General features: G+C 37.7%; 1 protein-coding gene across 1 annotated transcript in view; it reads right to left on the reverse strand.

The window, feature by feature from the left end:
• ANKIB1 (ankyrin repeat and IBR domain containing 1) overlaps positions 1 to 22941 on the reverse strand; it is a 92462-nt gene that overhangs the window by 30479 nt on the left and 39042 nt on the right. The window contains exons 3-4 of the mRNA XM_084260427.1: positions 8695 to 8995; positions 2789 to 2971 (exon numbers count right to left, since the gene is read on the reverse strand). Of these exons, the coding sequence (XP_084116553.1) occupies positions 2789 to 2971; positions 8695 to 8995 (484 nt within the window). The remainder of the gene's footprint in view (positions 1 to 2788; positions 2972 to 8694; positions 8996 to 22941) is intronic.

Here is a 22941-nt window from a genome sequence, read left to right on the forward strand (position 1 = left end):
CAGCAATCTGTATTTCTCAATAGCTTGAAAAAGATATTTGCAAGTTATCTTTTCCACTATTACAAGTATTTCAATTCCAAACATGACCACTCACATAATTCCTTGGTAATATTTCAATATGAATGACAACACAACTAGTTCTTGACATCACATATAGAGCTTTGTTACTACTCTGAGTATATACACTTAATTCAATGACACTGCCCAGAGCACTAAAAAAACTTTCACTCTGTGTGAAAAAGAGAATTACCGTCTGCTGTAAACACAGAAGGTCTGGAATGGGACATACTGGGTACGACCACTCCAGATACTATTCTGCATATTATAAACAACAGAGTTAAGGCTATCTGGATTTTTTTTTTCTGGGAAGAAATTCTATTAATGACCTTAAAATGTTTTACTTTTCCCCTAACCTTCATTGAGGAAAATGCATTCCTTGGTGTTCCAAAGGTTTTTAATTCTTTGTGAGTTATTTTTGTGTGTGTGTGTTTTGGGAGGATATTAAAAGGCATCACTAAACAATTACAATCTAAATACTATGTTAATAATTTTGCACACTTGCTTCTCTTGGTGTTTAATATTTTTAAAAAATTAATGAAAGAAAAGAAGTAGAGGACCAGCTCTGAGGGGCAATTTTTTTGAAGGATATGGGTTCTGGGAAGCCTTTCATATTGCTTCTCATGCCCCATTAAGATAACAACTTGAGGCACCACCATAGTCAGTGGTAAGTGCAACTTCCACTGCCTCATTCCAGACATGGAAGATGAAGACATGCAGACATTTGGATTGCAGTTCAGTGGTACGCTGGCTTGGGCCACTCTGAGGGCTAAGGTGGGAAAATGAACCTCCCCTGGCTATAAGCTGTTGGCATCTCTCTTGTGCTAGCACTTGGGCTGTTACAGTGACACAACAAGTTAGAGAATTTATCCCACTGAAAAGTCACAAAGAAGGTGGGGAGAGAAGAAGGAAGCACATGAAGGCAGAATTGCTCTATGCGAAGCCTCAAGACTACAAATTCCAGGCTGACATTTTTTGGCCTGTGAATCCTTAGAACATGTGGGAAAGCAGCCCTGGTAGGTCAGATGGCTCTGGGTCTGTCTGCAGGCCTGCCTACATTTCAGTTCTCACGCTCAACAATGTTGATAAAAACAAGTCAAATGAGGAACAGAATTATAGCTTTTAACATTCTCAGTGAAGCAACCCTGAATTAACAGAATTACCTTTTACTGAGTCCCTTGTAATGACCAAGTCTTTACGCCGATTTTTCTCTGAGCATCTACCTTAAACTTAAACAGTCATGGGACTATTTTCCCTTGTTCAAGTGTTCTTGATTTGTCCCACCAACATCTCTAAGTTCACTATCCTCTTAGCTGGGCTGAGGCACATGCCAGCAAAAAATATGATAAAAAATATCCAGGTTAAATAGAACAATTACATATTACCACTCTTTAAAACTTTTTCTTCTTTTAAGCCAAATCATTGCTATGATCCAGCTGATAACAAAACCATGCAAATAGTTCTTCAAGGAGTGGCAAACTGCAATTGGTGCAGGAAAATGAAGCGGTCTTTTAAAGTGGTTTTGCCAATGAAGAAAATATTAATTTCAAACTATATTCTAAAACAATGAGCATGTCTCTATATGGGAATATTCAGAGAAACTGAGATCTTTACATTTATTTCAATGTACAATTCAGGTATATTAAACCTCATCTCAAAACCTCTCATGTAGGAATAAACAATCTAATTAGGCTTGTTTATCTTTGAATTTATTCTAGAAAATGAGTCAGAAAATTAATTGAACAGCACAAAGATTTCCTTACTTTTAAATAAAAGTGACCACGCATGGCATTTTTCAGGGAAACAGCTGATGTGATCTAAGCCTACTCATACATAAATCTTAATGATTTTTTTTTAAGTGTCATTATGTCAAAAGTGGGTTAAGAGTAAAAGGCAAGGTTATGCTACTTTAGAAGGGAGCAGACATACAGAAATCTATTGCCCTTTCATTTACACAGTTATTAAAAATATTTATTGAATCATATAATTTATCTATGTATTCTTATTTAGAATTGCAGGTAATTAAAATCTGATAATTGATGGAGGAGAGAAATTTTGCTCAGAATCTTTTTGGTCAAATTATCCTTATCAGAATACAGCCTTCTGTAAAGTATACCAAAATTTAAGCAAATTTGTGCCAGTGAATTAGTCTCTCTGATTTCAAAATAACAACACCTGTTATTACCTGTTTTTCATGCAAGTTCTGGTGTGTGGTAGCTTCAGACATCATGTGACAAAACAAGAAAGTAAATGCACTGTTTTGAAATCTTGCACTACTCAGCTGGTTTCTGGTGACATTCAACCCAGTCTCAGTCTAGGAAGATCCACCAGAATGTTTTCCCTTTTCTATCCCACAGATTTTCTCATTTTCTGAATTTCCCCTGCCCTCGTTTTTCAGACAGAAAGTCATCTTGAGAAATAAAAATATGTAAAAAATGTTTGGTTTAGAGAAACTGTTTCCCAGCTTACTGGTCTCGCTGTATTTCCTCCAGCCTCACACCCTGCAATACTTTCAAGCCATTCCATGTATTTAAGTATATGAATAGAATTTCTCTTTAGTTTTGACAGTGCATTTGTCATGTTCTCTGAGCTTAACTTGAAAGCTATAAAGAGCTTTGTTAAAATACACAGTACAAAGTACAGTACCTACTGAAACACTTAACAGGATTTTGTCACAATGCAACTGTTAGACATATGTGTAAAATGCCCCCATATTAAACTATCCTCTGACCTCTTTTTTGTCTAAAGCTGCATATTCAGCTTCAATGCTTTCAGCTTCAGGATCACGTGAAAATACCATTCGAGATTCCAGGTTAAGAGCCAGCTCTTTGTGGTGTTGTTTCTCTGCACAGTCACATGGGGTATCTTTATTTTCATTTTCTGCAAACAGATCTCCACCATGTTTTACTAGAAGCTGAAAAGTAAAAAGGCAAAGTATACAGTTATTAATTACCAACTCTAGTCACACCCTGAAGAAAAGACATGTCAGTTAAGAAGAGCATGAAAAATATATGAACAAGGAAAACAAAAGGAACAAACAAATATAATAGCAATGGTCTTTGGGAAACAAAGATTCTCTATTGTTATTGAATTAATTGCTGTTTGATTTCATACATAATTATACCTATATCCAACATAATTCCATGAAACCACAAATCTCAGAAATAATGTTACAAGGCAACGCTTTACTGTACGTCTCTGTTAGGTCTTAAACACTGAAATTCTGCTTTATTGATATGGTCAATGTTCCATTGATAATGAGGGGTCTCAGGCCCTCAAGCACCTGGGAAGATGGAGCTAGAAACACCTTTAAGTATTCTTTATATATGGTCCACCATTCTTCCCACACTGGTAAACCAGAGGTGACAGAAAACGGGAGATTCTTTGGGTAGGAGGTTAGATGGGGTACCAATTAACCTTCTTTTTGAGTACATGAGAAACATTAAATTTAGTTGTGAAGATATTTATGTCATTAGGTATGACACCATATTTTATCTTCAGAGCAGAGTGTCAGGCAGAAACAAAGATACCACTAGGATAATTATCAAGATACCCAGCCTACAGTTACCTTGTCCTATTTAAACTTATTAACACTGTCAAAACTTTTTTAAACTTGAGTTTAACATTCCTACTGCACATTTTAAATTCTTAACAGAAATTTAACTGAGGCAAATAAGACACCTTCTGAGAAGGAAAAGAATAATACATATACTTGAAAGAACACTCCATAGACCTATGCAGCTCAAAATCTAATTTGTGAGATGAGGGATATGCAAATCAAGTTGTTTTTAATGATGATGCTGTATTTCTCTGGAAGCACTGCTAAAAAGACTTGTGTCTCTTAAGTAATTAGAAGATTAATAATTTAAACAATCACATTAATAATTTAACTGCAAAAATGCCATTTATTATGCCAAATATGCTGTGATGGATAGCAATATACTTGCATAAAATCAAACCTATTTGATATGAAAGGTCTTTTTTCTATTCAGTATTTTGAGGCAAGCACATTAACTTTGCCCAGACTCTCCTTAGCAATTGGCTCCACACAGCTGTTCTGCTTTGAGGGGAATTTTGACACACGTGAATGGAGAAATACCAAGACGCTACATTTGACTACAAGTTCTGAACAAATCAACTAGTCGGCGTTTCATACACAATGAATTATGTTTGGTTTATCTTTTTCTTATGTGAGTGTGGTAGGGATAGGGGGCTGGGACTTTCTCAAAAAGTTGTAGAAAAAGACAATAAAAGAGGAGTGCTGCTCTGAAGTCAAAGGAACCACCAAATAATTGGGCAAAGGTAACTCCTGGAGTTCTAAGTAAGCGTCCGTTTACTGGAGAGAGGGAAGACAACTTCAGGGTTAGGCAATTCAGCTTTTTATCTGTTTTTGTTTTGTTAAGAGTTTCAATCCCCAAATTCTTCCAGGAACAGAGATAACAATGTTAAATTCCTTTACCAAGCTCTGTTTCAGGTTTTCTCTAATGCAGTGTTCCTGTTCATAATCCTGTTCCTGTTGATGGAGTTAGAGGGACTACAGACTATACTGGAGGACTTAAGATACCTCAGATACTAATCTTGGGATCCAAGGTCCTTTACCATATGGTAGAGCACATGACAAAGTCTGAACTTGGAGGGGGGTGTATCCTGTGTTTCTAATGTAGAAACCATGTCTATCTACAGTTGGCCTACATAACTGTGTCGAAGCTCTGGCAAATAGCAATCCATGTGGATCAGACTGTAAATTCTTCTTCAAACACAAGCTGAATGCAAATTAAGAGTCAGAAATGAACAAATTAAGAGTCAGAGTCAATCGAACAGTATATACTGCCATGATAACGTAGCCCAGTTTATATAATTGAATGGGGAACTAGCAGTCGAGTAACTCGTTTCATCTAATGAATCATATCACAGGCAATGAGAAGCAGAATGATAATTTGTGAAGGAACCCAAACCATGAACTTTCATAATGAGTTTAAAGCAAATTGATTTTAAAGTCTGCAGCTAAAAGCTGCAGCCCAGCTCCAGTACCACAATTTACTCTTCAGTGATGGTGATTCTTTCTGCCTTGATGCCCTGCCTGGATCTTACTGTATGAGCCCATTTGCTTCAAGGTCCTGAAATTAAAAATTTTGAACAACCACGTCTACTGCTAATACCACTGTGTAGCTCCATTTGTGGGCATGAAGGCAGAATGACTGAGGCAGAAGATTCCATCCTCAAACTCCTTGTAAAGCTGAAGTCTGTGGTACCTGGGGATCTCAAGTGTAGTGAGAGACCAAAGATAAATAGTTTCTGCAGATAACGTAATTGTTCTCCCCGCACCCCACTGATATACGTACTGATATACGTCTAATTAAAAGCCCTTTACAAATCAGTGTAATAGACATAATATTTCACAAATGTGAGAAAGCAAGCTTGTAAATACCAGATATTGAAGTATGTTGCAAACTGGTTTCTAAAATTATTTTCTTTTTACCTTTTCTCAACCAGAAGCAACCATTCTCTTGTCAAATCATTTTATGTGAGTGTTTTTCACCAACTTTTCTCAAAGAGGTGGTTAAATGCTAAATCATGGTTATCTCCCATTTTCTGATATGACATGCAAATTTGTCCTTTAATGTACAGTAGAATTTAAAAGAAACAGATCTTCTTGGGGAAGGCTTGATAGAACAACTATGACTGAAGATCTCTGTATCAAGAATTTATCAGGCAGCTGGATCAAACTAGTGGCATTAAAAAAGATAGCAAGAGAAAATGACATAGTCCTTTGCAATTAATATTTTTCTGTTTATCAAATCTAAAAAGAATTAAAAGCTGTCAATTAAGATGAAAGCATAAACCTAGGAGACAGCCTGATATTTGTTTACAAATTAACCACACCAAAAAAGGCACTAAATCAATCATATAACCATACAAATAAAGATTCATTCTAGTTCATAGGAAGAGCAAGGCAATACCTGGTTGTAATTCAGTTACCAAGTACATATTTAGCTGGGCCTGAGCACAATTCAGCTAGCAAAAACTGCATGGTGACTTGTGTCCCTGGTGAAATAAGTAAATGTGTACCTCCTAGGGACGTGTTGAAGACAAACTGCTAGTGTGGGGCTTGAGGAACTCTAACAACATGGGGCAGAGAAGAAAGAACGTACAGGGCCAAGATTCAAGTGGTGATACTGGAGGTTAAGTATCAGCATCTCACAGCAGCATCCTCTAAACTCCTGTCAGTACTAAGCTGGGGAACAGTGGCTTAAGTTATAGCACAGAAAATTGCATATGGAAGCTGAGTTTCCATTCATTAGAAGCTCAGAAAACTTGGGAGGATGATCTTTATTCTAACAGAATGAAATTAGTGTTGACTATTGGAAATAAAAAGAAACTATCTGAACTCTTAAAAAAATTAAAAACCAGAAGATAAAGAAAAGCATCCAGTTCAAGATGGTGCATAGCTAAGGCTAGGGAATGGAAACGAGAATTTCCAGACGACATCTGGAAACGTGACAGAATACAATCAGTGTAACAAAGTACTACCACAGAACATACTATGTCAGAATCACAGAGAAGTTCACAGTATTGGAAGGACAGTGCTATTTACCTTTCAAAAATCCCAAACCGCCTCAGAGATAAATAAACTAATTCTATTGACAAACACCAGAGAATCTCAGTGGAATATAATTTTGGACTTCAACAAAAAAAGCTTTGGTGATCACCTGACCAAAACTGTAACAATAAAAGTGACATGCTAGTCAAGAACAGAAATGCTGCAAGGGCAGAAAAGACAAAAATGAAAGGAACTTCAGTCACCGCATCTCCCAAGTGTACTGATAAAAAAGCCATACTGACACATGATGCTTAAATTAAAATTTCAGACTACTTAAGTGACTGAATAATAGACAAAATAGTTAGCAAACACAAGAGGAAAAGCAAGTCATGATTGCCCAGAGTAGTCAGCAAGACTTAATTCAAAATGTTACAATTGAACTTCTCAATAACAATTCCCCAAATGTACTTAGATTCACCATGATCACAAAAGCAGAACAAAGACAAATAATCCACTGCCTACTTTTAAAAAGTGGTAGTAAATAAATGTATGGAAAAATTTCTAGAAAAATCAGAAGAATCTGTGATGGTTGGGAGTGGGAATTATATGGGAAACAGGAAGCTGAAGATGTCTCCAGATGAAAAACACATGAAAAACAAAGTCTGGAAAAGGTAAATGTCACATCACAGAAAAGAGGGCTCTGAATGTTTTTTGAGCAATATGCCAAGTGCATAACAACTCAGAATAAATAATTTTAAAACATCACACAGTAAATCTGTCAATGTGTTTGTAGAGTCAGTCACTGGATAAAGTGCAAAAGTAATCTCAAATAACATAAAGCAGGAAAATTATATGAATTGTTGGACTCCACACATGCTTTATGACAGACACAAAAGAAAGTCTGTTTCAAACTGAAGTCTCAGCACAAGAGGTCCTAGAACAACAAATAAATGAAATACTGGTATAACCCAACACCAGATGGCACTTATTCATGAGCCCTAAAGGAGCTCAAACATGACATATCTGAACTATTTATTATAATATGTAAGGTATTGCTTAAATTTGTTACAGTACAAGATCAGAAGGTGGTAGGCATACCACCAATACTAAAAATAGCTCCAGAGAAAATCAGGAAAGTACAGGGAGAGTGTCAGTTTTTACTGCAGAGAAGTCCCACAGGTGCTGGGACTGGACTGTTTAAGATATGCAGAAGTTATCTAGCGAAGCAGGTGAATAATGAGGTGATAAAGCTTGCTGATGATACTAAGCTAATGAATGTAGTCTCAATAAACATGGTTATACACAGTAGAAAAATAACTTCAATTCTACCTATAAAAGAACTCTGAATTAATTGTTACCATTCAAAATACAAATCTTGATGTTATAACAGAGACTTATGAAAATTTTCGCTGTTTTTGAAAATCTAAGTTGTCTGCTCTTATGTTCTTTAAATTACCAGCACAATTAAATACTAGTCCTCATCACTTGGTATAGATTAAAAATAGATTTGATGGGACACCTTCAAAGTCATTATGATTCCAAATTACTCATTACTATCCACTGCTTTCACAAACATTAAAGTAATTTTTTATTTGTAAAAAAGGTAATTATATTTAAGTATGTCAGCAAAGATGTATGCCATCCTCTAAAAAAAGATGGGCACTGTGAAGTAAAGACATCAAACCTGTTCTTGAAACATGGGCAGCAACTTCCCAGTCTCAGCTACACAGCTCTAATTTTCTCTCCAGCAGTCATTCCACTTCTCTACACATATAGGTATGCTTATGCCTACCTTTAAAGCTTTTTCTCCAATGTTACAGTCCTGTAATTATTTCCAATTTTTATAAGCCTACCTGAGTCGTCTTCATGTCAAAGAGTTTATGTCACAAAGGTAATGCATATGTAATCTGTTTTCTTATTGTTCTTTATAGTGCATGTTTTGGGCTGTTTGTCTTTGTAATTTTTCCAATTAATGAAAAAGATAATTATAAAGTTAATTCAGTTCAATTTTTTTCCTCAAACCAGCTTTGTGAATCACTGTGCATGTCACTTACTAACAGCAGTATACAGACTTCTCACTGTATATGAACTTTTACCTCTACACAGGTTTTCATCCCTGAGGCGGCAGCATAGTGCAAAGGTGTATTTTTTTTGTTATCAACAGCATCGATGGCTGCTCGTTCATATTGTCCTTCATCCAGCTTTGCTCCTTTCCACTTCAGGATCATTTGCAGACAATCTGCTCTTCTGCAGTCATCTTCTGAGGGTCGTGTCAGGCGAGGATGAAGAGCTCCATCTGAGATCATGATCTGAGGTCCCATACACAGCAAGTGCATAGATGTCTCATTGTGCACGTTCCGTTTATTTGGGTTACCATCTCTAACAAAAAGGAAAGTTCTGCAAGGTGGGAAAAAATAGAAGATAAATAATTAGCACGCAGTTCCACTCACTTCCTTGAAGTGGGAAGGGTCTATTATAAAAGGTCTCTTCTTGCCAAGATTTTGATTAGCTATGTGAGCGATAAACATTCTTAATAGATCATTACTAGTGGATGGCTCTTCTCCATTTCCCTGAGGAGTCAATTGCCAAGATCTGGATGAATTACTAAAATACCAGTAAGTAACATATATAATTACTTTGTCAGTGTGTGACACAGATTTTAGTTGACAAAGTTTATTCTACAGTTCTGTGCTGTACTGCAATCAATGTTATTAAGTCACAGGGCTGATGAAATAGATGCTTTTTTATATTCCGTCCCCTGAATAGTGCATTTGTTATTTTGCAAATGGTCAATGCTAGAGCATTTCTTAAAATTTCATTTTTCACCAGATGTCAAGGCAGTACTTACTACTTGAAAATATATTAAATACTTGTCCTGCTAGCACTGCGTGCATTGAGGAAAGGCTCTATTTCTATTTGCTTTCTCAACTCTGGAATACACAGAAGTGCAACATAAAGCAAATCCTCACCGATGCAGATGGCAGAGGCTGGCAGGAAGAAAGGTCTCTCTTGAATGCTTTAAAGGCAGTTCAAAGTGAACAATAAACTAAACCAGCAAAAAGAATCAGCTTAGGAATGAAAGGGGAACAACAGACCAATTCCTGGAATCACAAATCTGATTCCTGACAGTTCCTGAGACAATGCAGCTCTCTGCTCCCTGCTGCTTCTTGCCAGCGAGGAATTAGAGAAGTCACAATCCAGTTCTGAAAGAAGAACTGAGACCTACCATACAAGCCAAATAAAGCCAAAATTGCTTTAGCATTTTGAGATACACTAAAATAATTTTTTTTCCTATGGGGTGGGGGGTGAATGCAGAAAATGTCAGGGAAGAACGACCATCTCTTTGCAAGACCAGGATCAATAGTGAAAGAACTCTCTGTGCAGGTAGAAAGGAAGGTTCCCAGAGAGGTAATACCAGGCAAGTTGAGAAGCATGGCACACACATTCAAGAAAACACTGCAGAAACACATGCACTATTCTCATAAACCCTCTGCCACATAAAACCAGCAAAGTCACTGCTCATCCCCTCTCTAGGTCATTCCCTGACTCATGACTGTCTGCAGGAATGAAAAAAACCCCGTTATTCTGGCATCCTCATTAGGACAATACAGGCAACTAGCTTCCACTCTCCCTGCCCTAACCCCCAAGTATAATTAGAAACAATTCCAATCCCTTTTCAGATTAAAACAGGCAGCTCAGCCACCTGAAGGCAGACACAGCCTCAATACAAAATCAGACCATACTGCTCTTGGTCAACAGAGGAGAGCAGAGGAACTTGGTAACCAAATTGACTAAAGAGAATGTTATTTACCTTGGTTATCGCTCTGTGTTATGGTTTCAAGCCTAAATGCCACCTCCCTTTCCTTTGTCTCTGCAGGCACTACATGGTGGGCTTTTCTCCCTCTTGGAGTTCTCCCATGCTTTGTTCAGAACAAAGAATAATCCTGAAACGATGTTATTAATAAGGAAAGAGGCTATATGGGGTGGGTGTAGCATCTCCCTTTTGGAAATTATTGAAGACAGGCTGTAGAAGTATTTCAGTAGAAAAATTTAGGCACAGTTGATCTGGTTCTGTGGTAGAAGGATGTCTTGATGATAGCTACTCAGTCAGTTGGATTTCTGTCCTTTCTTCCCTCAGAAAATCTCTGAACAATTTGAGTTCAGAAAGAAACCTAGGACTAGAATACTGTTCTTTTAAATAAGTGGTAAAAATGTATTCAGAGGAAAAGATAAGAACATACTGGTCTCGTCTGTGGTGCCTTATTTTGGCAGCAAAAATGTTCCTTAGAGAAATCTCTCCTTCATTACATGATAGCTGATATGATAGATGCATTTGTTAGAAAACATGAATATGACAAACTTGAGATTAAAGATGTTGCCAAAAAAAGATAGCACATTTTGTTTGCTTGGGGTTTTTTGGTGTTGGTGGTTTAGGGGTTTTGGTGGTGTTTTTTTTGGTGGTTTGTTTTCTTTTTTCTTTTTTTGAGGGGGGGTGTGTTTCAGGGGAAAGGGATTCAGCAACATAGACAAATGCTTCACAGCCAACTACATGAAATAAGACTAATCAGAATCAAACACTATCTAAAATCAAGTTGCTTGTGGGAAACAACAGAAAGACAAGAGGAAAAGGTGAAAAAAAGCAGCTCTTTGAGGGATAAGGAGATAAATTATATAGAGGTTCTTAGGTATGAGAATGCTAGATGCCTTAGACATGAGGTTTTGCAGTGGGTACCTGGCAAAACCTGAATATAGAAAATACAAGGCTAAATCTAAAACTAAGTCATGTTGGTCTCTGTGAGCTGTAATTTTGGAGACTCAGTAAGATCTGAGTTTCTCTATTTTTGCAATGATATTTCCTTCTGCTAACTCACTGTCACAACTTTTGTTACATTTTTACTTTTAAGATCACCTTCAATGCATTTGTAAACTGCAGTATGAACAGAATAATGTGAAGTTGTTAATTTCTCAATTCAGAGTCCTAAAGTCAAGGTCAAATAAAAGATTTTTTTTTAAAAATTATTATTCCCTTCTCCCCCTACCCATGGCATTTACTGTACAAATGTCACCTAATGTTCACATCAAAACTTTTGCATCTCTTTTAAGAAGAAAAAAACACAAAACAGAGCTCACAACAGTGGGAAGAGGCAGCGGCTAAAGACTGTAAAAGTTTTCACATGTGTCTCCTTTTCCAGCAGTTTTTAAAACTAGGCAACACCAATGTTTGAGTCAGTTGGCGTAGTTAATTTTGCAAAGCCTGTACAGAGAGCAGACAACTGTTCCCTTCAACTTAGTTGTGGAGTAGAGAAGAAAGTGACCAAGCAGGGGCCAGATCCCTTCTGCAGTCACGACAGTGGGCTGTGGTGAGGCAGCTGAAGTACCAGTTTCTGTGCAGAAGCATTCATCAGGAATCCCTGAGGACACACAGCTGAGGAAGCACTGAGATTAAAGGCTTCACTGGCACAAAGGTGTAGCACCAAGCTCTGGTACAAAGCTAAGAGCAGCGACTCAGTATTGCAAAGAGGGTGGACTTTGTCTTTCACGTCAAGTGCCTGAACTCTACTTCAAAGTCTGCACTTAGACTGTGTAACATCCTGGATGCCTGTGCTAATTAAGCCTGCATGTTCTGAACGTCAGGAGAGTCCTTTGGGTATTCGTTAACCACAAATTTTCCTCTCACTTCAAGTTGCTTTACATTCAATCCACTGATGCCTGCTGCTTCTCTAATTCAAAGTAAAATGTTACTTTAAAATTCAGTGAAGAGCTGTATGTGGTATCTGTATGACACACAACCAGGGCTTGAGTTTTTAATTGCAAGATGACTTTCACTGTTTCCTCCCAAACCAGATGAAGTTTCTCTGGTTTCTTTAGCTATTTAATCAATACCTAGGCTTGATAATATTATAATGTACATTTCTGTTTTCAATATTTAACTCTTTATAATCAGTGGAATTACATGCTGTGGCGTTTTAAAGCATGTGATTTAGTCCTCAATCAGGTCACAGCGCATAATGTTTCATAAATAATGTCTCATAAATGAGACATTTTCTTACAAAACAGTGTTTTACATACAAACAAAAATATTCATAACCTCTGCTAACATAATAACATGGTTAACTGAATTGTACAATGAACTGTCCTGCCTGTATTTGTCTCCCTTTATTTAAAAAAAAACACCCAACTTAACTATATTTTTCCCAACAAGTCCATCGAAATTCTCTTTTCATAATCCCTAGCTATGGGGATTCTGTACCTATTTGACAGACTATATGCTATAGCCAATTAGTTTTCCATTACTAAATTTTATGTATGTTTATAGAAGAACCTCTGTAGAGGACACAAACTGTGAATGGATACAAATGTTCTCCCATGGCTCAAGGTATGTATTTCACCTTATCCTTAACAGTTCAGTGATGAGATGGTTTTGCTCTAGCCTGAAACTCTGTCCATAAAAGTAGAAATTGAAGGCTGTGAAACCATCACAAATTTCTCTCTAAAGGGTTAAACAATAGTTCAAAAGGTAGCATTAGTAGTGAGTAACTAAATTTTTTTTCACCATAAAATTAAGCTCCTGGGAAATAAACAATAAAACTCTTGTTTAAGGAGTTATGTATATCCTAATCTAAAATCAGAAGTGCTTCCGTCCTGCCTGCTTGCATATTCTGTTTTTAAACAGGTTAATACAGGTCCAATTAACCAAATGATGAAAAGTTCTAGGATGGACTGAAATCTTTTACAGTGTCATTGTGTGCTTTTACTATCACTTCATAATACAAAGAATATCCCTACTCAAATAAGTCTACCAGCAAGATAGATTTTCAACCTATGCAGCAAGAAATATCAGCAATCTTTTTTTTTATTATCTGCCAAAAAATTGTCCAATCATTTCTAAATAGGTTGAAAACTTCAGTAAGAACCATATGCAAATTTTCAACAACAATTTTGTGGCATTTGTAAAAACACCATTGGGTTTTGGGAAAAATTACTGATTACTTGTTCTCCTTGATTGTCACTCAACTTCTGTGTCTCATAAATGGGTGTGACAAACACCAGAGCTGCCAAAGGCAACCAGCACCTCACTCTGGACACATCAGTGGGTTTCAAAGTGCCACAGTATCTCCCCTTTATCTCTTCCAAAAGTCAAAGGATCATGTCTGCAGTGTATGGGAAGGCCATGCCAACAATTAAAAGCCCAGCTGAAGCCATGACTTAAAAGTTCAGAGGAGATGGCTAGTGTCTGAAAAAGGGTCAATTAAGACATTTTATATCCAAAATTCATTATTTGATAGGGCTCCATTTTCACCAGTGGTATTTGGTGAGTAAGACTTTCACAGAGCTGCCTGACAGAGGCCTGCAATTTGACTCACAACTTCAGAGGTATGAAAAGCTAATTTTTGCCTGGAAATGTACTGACAGAGTGAAAATATGCATTGTCTACGGGAAACACCACTTAACCACGAGGCAGCCAGACTTTACTCTAGCTGCAGTTTCCAGATTTTGCTTCAAGCTGCAGCTCTTTGCAGAATCCAAACTTGAGGTGACAAAAGCATTGAGAAAGTGTTGAAAAAAGTGACAAAAAAAGAAAGGGCTGTAAGATTCACACCTACTCCTATCTGTATTTGCAGAAAAGCAGCAAGAGACTCAAGATCACAAGGCTGTGAACTTGAATAATAAACAACTGGCACATTCCCTCAATCTGGGAAACTAACATCCACACAACCATTTCTTCAGGTTTTAATAAAATCCTTCATGTTTGGGGCATGAAAATCACCATATTTACAGTCTCTTTGCCTCTCTAAACAAAGGCTATCTATACACATAATAGCTATGTATATGTGTATATACATGCATGCATATACATATTTTACATACCATGTGAAAATATACCTATGCATAGAAAAATAAACCCTAATGTAAAATGAAATTTTAAAGGTAGTTCTGACTGCTGGAGACTACCAACAAGTCTGAATCTGCTCAAAGACAATGAAACAATGATTTTTGAATGTAAAGCACTTACGTATACTACAAAAACTACACAGCAAATCGCAGCGCTGTTTTAAGCAATACAAGTAAAGTACAAGAAAGAGGTGAGCTGCCGCAACAAGGCAAACTGATCTGCACTGGGTTCCCTTTCACAACACCCCCTCTGGTCCTTGGGTTAGATAGCCCACACAAGTCCTGTCTGCTATTTAAAAAGTTATGCTGCCAAGTCCAGTGTGAGCATAAACTTAAAAGCTCATAGATTTCTGAGCACTAAGAGAAGTATGAGTAAGCCATCAGTTGCAACAACATACAGTAGAACTGTTGCATGTTACCCAGTAACTGAAAGCTCATATGTAATGAATTCATACAATCATTGAATCATTCAGCTTCCAACACATTGGGTCAATACTGATGAATTAAACCTTGAACAATCATGGTTATTTCATTAACTTAAAGTACTTTTCCCCTTAAAATGTACTATAAAGAAACAATCACAGTGTACTAGCAAGTACTTGAAGAAATGTATTTAGTCATTACTGACAGGTGCACAGAAGCATGAGCAGGTTTAAATAATTTTGTGAGTATAGTTATTTACCTGCTGTTGAAAGCAACATCTAGTAAAAGTAATTACAGGTATTTTTATTCTTTGTTAGCACTAGAAATTTCTTCTTTGTTTCATTAAGATTCTTAAGCTTCTCTTACAGCCCAGGAATCTCTTGCATGCAGTAAAAACCTGGGCAGGAGACAGTGACTATTTCTGGTCTAAGATAAAAGAATCTGCTGGTAGATCATTAACCATTTATCAAAGAAAAAACACAGAGTATTATACTGACTTTCTGTAAGCCTTAAATTCAATTGGCCGCTTGCCTAAGAACTGTTAGTAACACTACCAGAATTCCCATAAACACTATTAATATCCTGCTATAGTAAGGAGTGAGGTTCTACCAGTGGGGATTTGGGCTAACAGCAAAGAAAGCATCTGAGAGGCTGCCAGTGATAACATCTCCAACTGCTGATGGAAATCTGTGAAGAACTAATTCTTCCTTCCAAAATTTGAAGTCTCAACAGGCATTTCAGGATCCTTTATGTCAAATATGCCACTCTGGCCTCCTATTCTATTTTTCCTAAACAGAAATGCCTCCCATTTGTTCCCATTCATATGACTAATATCAACTATGGTACACTGGGCAAAATGGGTTAAAACCACTTTCTTCAGATTTTCAGAGAAAACCACCAATTTGAGAGCTAAGTCCATACTATGCCACATATGAGTCATGTCTTTTACTTAGAGCAATCTAAGGTTCACATGGAAATCTCTGACTATGCCAACATATGCTCTTCTGGGCCTGCTTCACTTACGGACTTAATGTAATGCTCAGTACAAAATCACCACCTAGAACACAAGCACTGTCTTCACTCTCTCCTAAGCTGGCTCTAAAAGGACTTACAGTCTTTTTCACTGCATTGCTGTCCTTTAACCTATGATTTCCCCAAATAGGCTGTTTACAAAAAACTATTAAAGTCATTAAAGGTATGTGATCACCTTGGTCTGAGTTCCAGTTCTGGACTGACTCATGTTAACATTGCAGCTCATTACCTAAAGACATCCAAGAAAGGTCTTATACAAATATGCATCAATAAAGAATTTGCTATTCTCTTTACTAAAAGGATGCAAATAGGTTGAAAAGTGTCTTTGGTTTTGTAGTTTTGTGTCAGCTAATACAATTAAGTATGACCTTCTGTAGATAGATAGTAATCTCTGGCTTGGTGTACAACACAGAAAAACAAGAGGGACAATGTGCAGGAGTGGCAAAGAGATACAATTGAATTGTGGAACAAAGATCCAAAGATAGCACACACCAGAAGTGAGGAACTCAAAACATGGCTGTATCCTTAGGTTTGTTATCCTGTGGGCCATAAAAATAATGCTTTATTATATAGTACCCATGCCTGTTAGGAGGAACAGCAGACTGGAAACACAAAATGAAACCACTCCTGATGCAAAAAGGTAACAATATCCTGAAGTTATCTTTATCCAGAAAACTACTGCATGTATTTAGGAATGACTTGAGCCTGGACTTCCTTTGGACAGTCAGGAATACTGTTTCCATGATCCCATGACACTTCTGGCTTTCATTTCAACATTCTGAGTGAGATTTCAAAAGAAAAAGAGCTGAGTGCCAAATTAGAAGTGGCTTCCACTGAAGCTGGCTGCTTGCCAGTAGCTTTTGTGACTAAATGTCCTGTGTAACGTAAAACCTGTATGATTCTCATCTGCCTCTGGCCCTTTCTTCTATACATTTCTTTACACCTAGAAATCAATTCTTGAACTTATGTGTCATCCTTCCAGCCTTTTCTCCAAATCCCCCCTTTGAACACAGGGTTTTTTTTTCTGAAAAGACTATCCATGCTGAATTCTTGTCTCAGATAACTGAGACTATAATTTTTAGATAGGTTTCAAACAAATGTCAGGTGAAACCATAAGTGCGAAACTACCACTGAGTGGGTTCATCTTCACTATTTGAACACACAGCTTTGTATTGCTGCGCAGGGAGGATTATCTACATATCAGCCTGTAAATCACCTAGCAGTGTATGACATCTAGTGTTGGTATTATTTATACAGCAATAATCATGAAATTATACAGCAAATACTAATAGGCTTTGTATAATTTCTATTCTTTCTAATTGCTTACAAACCACAAATGTCTTACAGACATTCTCGTTTTCCTCTATATCTCCCTCCACAGAAACCTTTCAATCCGTACGTTGCTTGATCTTTTAAGACACTCATTTTTATTTTCCTTAAATATCTCACTGAAGTAATTTAATTACATTTAAATTGGGGAAAAATACAAATTTAAAAAATCAAATCACCCACAGTGCATTTTGGCCAAAAGGAAAACTGAGTTTAAATACAATGTCACTGAATATTTTAGCTGAATGTTGCATTTAGCTATAAAACTATAAAATTATTTCTAAGTTTTCTTCTGTTTATCAGAAACTGCAAGTGTCTGTGTCATTATTTCCTAACTACTGAGCTAACATACCTCTCTGGTAAGGAAGCTGTGCATGCCTCTAACCCCAGGGTGAAGTTAAGCCATTTGACACAATGATTCAGCAGTTACCAAACAACTCAACAGTCACAAACTACCTGGTAACAAAATTATTTGAAATAATAACTCAGTCATCCTGGCTGGCAAGGACCAGAGCTGTACTCCTCTACAACCTAAATATAATTTTACTTTGCCTGTGGTAAAATGTTCAGAAGGGTTCTGCTAAGGAGAAAACACAGAATAAGATATCTGTGTGTGGCATATTAATGTATCCCACCAGTCACTAACAAAGTAATCTTATTCTGCAGTATCTGATTTTGAAGGAAATAAGAGCAATGTGGGGAACAGATGATCATTTTACTAAGGGCATTTAAACATTGTCTTACTCGTGCAAGAGCACTAACCTTAGTGCTTTTCTAAAGGGTGAGGAAAAACCCAGTAGCAAGAACTGATAATTCAACACACTCCACAGTCACCACTGTAACTGGAGAGCCAAGGCTGTGTTCTGATCAATGAACTCCACAGGCATCACGTATATTCAACTATCGAGGTTAAAATAATTAGAAATACACTAGAAAAAGATTAATTTCAAGAATTGAAAAGGCAGGAGATGACTGGCATTTGAGGTTTGCTTGTAGGTCAGACTACTATTAAGATAAAGCCCACCCACTGTTTTGAATTTTGTTAGAAATTCATGAGGAGCAGCAGGGAGCCCACCTTGGGAGGACACACATCCAGCTAGTGAGAGCTGCTTTTAAACAAGATTTTCAGCTTTAGGGGAAGAAAAAAAACCCAAACAAAAAACCCCAAACACACAAACAAAAAAAGAGTAGGTCAGGTAAGGGTTTGAGTTGTTCAACCTGTCTTATCTGTACTTTAGAAGAAGGCGTGAAAGCCTTTGAGAAACCTGTTAAACAATACTGCTGCTACTCTGTGTCTGTAGCCACTCCTTTAAGTGTCCCCACTGTTTCCCCTCTTCAGCAGTTTTCTCCAGTGAGGATTCAGCCACACTAATAACTTGCTCAATTTTATCCTTCCTTCATTCTCTCGACTTCTTGTGAGACTGGGTATCATGAAAATGACTATTTTCTACCACCTAGTTGCATGCTCTGCTACTGAAGTCACGCACCTTTTAATTCACTGCGCCCTCTTGCTCTTTTAAATAAACACTCCCACAAAGCCTGGTCCGTTCATCTTCTTCGTATCTTATTCTCCAGCATCAGACCAAAAAATCCCTTCAGTATTTCAAATTCCAAAGTATTAACTAAATGACCAAGCCTCATAACCATACAAAATAATCTGGAAAGTGTCTGGGAGAACAAAATGCCAGGTATTTTTCAGCAGCTTTGCTGAATGACGATGAAACATTCAGATAAACACCAGTGCTCACACTTGGATGGATCCAAACACCGTACTCATCATTCACCACAGATGTGAAACATTTACCACTATATCACAAGCAGGGTCTCCCACAAGGAGCATCCATGCCTGATATTGTAAAACTGTGAAACTGTTCAATTTACAGCTTTGCAGGTGGTTATTATTTGATTTTACACAATTTAGCATATCCTAGGATGAGACTAATCTTCTCAGCTCTGGAGCTCTACAGTGAAGACAGCTAGGGCAGATCCAATTCTTTTAGATTCCTTTCAGAACCAATGGGAAGAAACAGGCACATAATTAATTTTAAAATTTTAGGGTCTACTTCACAATAAAATGAATTGTTCTGCTGCCTTCAATAATTATTCCGACTAGATTTGCTAACTGGGTCTAAATGACTATAAAGGGATAATTCCAATGAAGACACACTTGCTTTTATGATTAATATTAATCTTAAATAAAATATTACATTCAATTTATCTGTGCAATTATTAATTAAAAAGAAGGTTGCTTTTCGTTGATCAAAAGTGAATAATCTAGATGAAGACAGTAATAAATTATTCAGATGAAATATCCTATATTGTAATATTTTAAGATACTAAAACAGGACAGAATTCTTTACTTGTGTAGAAGAAGTCAAAACTTGAGAGAAGTTGTTCTGAAAATCAGTCTGTACACATCTCCCTCCAATACATCCAAAACTAATGTTCAACATGACTGCAAAACAAATACAACCACACAAAACCTGACATGGGAAGAGACAGCCCCAGATGTGTTACGACCAATGCAACGTTTCCCAATATCAACATATTTTCTGTCAAGTTAATCCTATATAATTACTGCTACTCTCAATACACTTTCTCTGACTGCATTACTGCTGCGTAGATCAGCCTCTACTGAAACCTCTTCAACAGCCATAAAAACTGGACAAGACAAGACAAGACTTGACTCCAGCCTACATCAACCTGAAATTCAAACCATCACTGCTTTGATCTTCTGTCATTTTACTGCAATGAAATATGCTTTCCAAATTATGGCAATGAAGCAAGAAATATTTCCTATAGCCAGATCCTGGACACATCTGCTGATGTTTTGCTCTGGCTAATTTAGCTTTGCCTTCAGTGTCAGAGTTCCTATACTACGATTTCTGATAGACAGGCATCAAGAACGTTAAAAAAAAAAAAGGTGGGATTTTTTTTTCAGTTTCAGCAGTCACCTTAATTTCTAGAATCTTCAGTAACTGTAAACTTTGTTTTTCCTGTGGTTTTTTTTTTTTTTTTATATCAGCTTCAGAAACTTGTCCTGTCTTCCCACAACTCCCTGTTTTTATCACCTCCTCCTCCGTCCCCTTCTTCAGCCCAGGACGAGCAGTAACAGCTATAAACAATCCTCTTTCAGCTTCAATACTCAAAAAGTGCTCAGATGTAGCAGTAAAAAAAATTCTATCATTGATCTAAAAAGCTTCCTAGCAAAGCTACCACACTAAAAAGCCACAACATATATTGCAAAATGACAGGTTATCTAAGATGCTTTTTTCCTTTCAACCACAAGCAGTATGTCCCTGTGATTTCCAGCCACTCCACCTCAGTTGCCCTCTAGAAAAGCCTGTTCTCTCATGGTATGTCAGGAATGGTTCACCCACAGCCAGTCCCTGGTGAAAAACTTTCCAAAATGACAGCAGTTCTTTCAAAACTGAGCAGTCAGGTGGTTTCAAATGTTCCTTAGGACTAGGTGAAAAAAAGTTGAGGGCACTGGAAGTGCTTGATCATCTGAAGACTGCACTTTCTAAAGAAAACAGATTTCCTATGTGCTCCTTCTCTGTAATATTTTTACACCCATTTAGTGAATGAAATTTAACCTATTCTCTTGAATCGGAATCTTCTGTCAAGGCCTTCATTCATAGGGAACTGTGATAAATGTTTACAGTAGAATAAGACCGATTTGTATGTTGTACAAAGCTCTCAAATTCCATCTGAGTATCTTTTAGTATTTTTTTGATGCTTCAGAATACAATGTAATTATTTTGTCTTACTTCCAGAAGTTTTACCTCTCACCCATTAGAAACTACCTATTAATTTGCTTGTTGTGAAAACAGTCTGAATAGTGAGATCAATGCAGTTTTGTAACACAGAGATGTCATTTCTGAACTGGAGCTGTTAACAACCAAGGCAAAGTCCTCCCAGTGTTACTGCTGAATCCAAGCACCTGGATGTCTAGAGACTGTAGTGGAAAATCACTGAGTAAATCACACTCAAATTACTCCTGTGGTATTTACAATACAGTCCAATAATGAAAAGTTGAAATGTTTAGTTCTTTGCTTCCAAAATGAGGAAATAACCTTCTCGACGTTTTCTGGAGAGATTTCACAGCATATATTTTCTCTTTATTCCTTTCTATTTTTGGTAAAAGGCCGCAGACTGTTGGGGGTTGATAAAGACTGTAGCCCAAAGCAGGCAAGGCTGCTGCAGCTCCATGTCCCCAGTCCAGCCAGTATTGAGGCTGGGCTGTGTTCCCAGGAGAACACATGCAAACATATGCATATTGGTCCACACAGATGTACATGGAGAGAAACACTCAGCATTCACATAATCACACACAACCCTGGTGGCCTCATTCTGTTGCCCTCTCTATGCAAGCAGGATGACGGTTCACTAGTGGGAAAAATGTACATATAAACAAGGTTGATCCCTTCAGTAACTGGCCTTGGATGCTGTTTATCCCATAACTAGTGCTGGATGACCTGGACCTTCCAGTTACCTCACAGATGCATGCACGGCAGAGCCCCAGTAATTGACCTTAGACACTACCAGCTCCTTGCCCCTGGATCCTCTCATTTCCATTTGCCTCAAACAGGCCTCCTGACTGACCTGTGGACTTACAACTGCTGTGGTGTAGAGTCATCCATGGACTGCAGGTGGATATCTGCTCCTCCACGGACCTCCATGAGCTGCAGGGGAACAGCCTGCTTCACCATTGTTTTCACTACAGGTTGCAGGGGGATCTCTGCTTTGGTGCCTGGTGTGCCTCTTCCCTCCTTGTCTAGCCCCAGTGTCTGCAGGGCTGTCTCCCATTTTTTTCAGTCCTCTCCCACAGCATCTGTACAATGTTTTTTATCCTTTCTTAAATACGTTATCATGGAGGCTGCACCAGTATCACTGACAAGCCCAGCTTTGGCCAGTGCTAGGGTTGTTTTGGAGCTGGCTGGAGCTGGCATGGGGCAGCTCCCAGTCAACTCTCACAGAAGACACTCCTGCAGCCCCCTGCTACCAATCCCATGACACATAAACCCAACACAATCCCCTTCTGTAGACTCCTCCTCACATGTGTCATAGCTGGGACAGGGAATGGATGGCTCTCCTGCACCAGGAGAGAAAATGGGAAAGCTGTCAGTTACAGGGAGCTGCTGAGTGCTACGTAACAACTTCTGGCAACTACAAGCTGTGCTCTGAAAGTTCTTGTTTCTGCTAATCAGCTGTGACCAGCAGGGTTGGGTTTTTTTTAAAGGTTAAATAGTCTGTTAAAAAGAAACTGATCCATCAAGTAAACATTATTTAGGGCTGCAGACCAAAGAAAAGTTATGCATTAACTGAAAGCCTAACTAATTTCCGTTTTTTATTTCAACATTTCAAATTATCATGGAAACAATCCTACTATTTTAACACACTTTTGCTGAATCTTGCGAAGAGAAAAGAAATTAATGGCACTTTTTTCTAATTTTTACAACTCAATTATTTACTAAATCCAGTCTCTGGGCTGTAAATTGTGGATGAAAGGCTCAGCAGCCGGACAACACCTGCTGTAAAACAACTGTGCAGTTCAAATTTGCTGAGAAAGCTTTGCTGGTTAAAGTTTCTTCCAGTAAACTTCATGTTGGGTTATGCAAAGTTCATCCAGGTCAGGGTTTTTGCTTCACAACTCTTTTACCTTT

This window comes from Gallinula chloropus (genome assembly GCF_964237585.1).
Source record: "Gallinula chloropus genome assembly, chromosome: 2".
In the NCBI taxonomy this organism is placed as follows: domain Eukaryota; kingdom Metazoa; phylum Chordata; class Aves; order Gruiformes; family Rallidae; genus Gallinula; species Gallinula chloropus.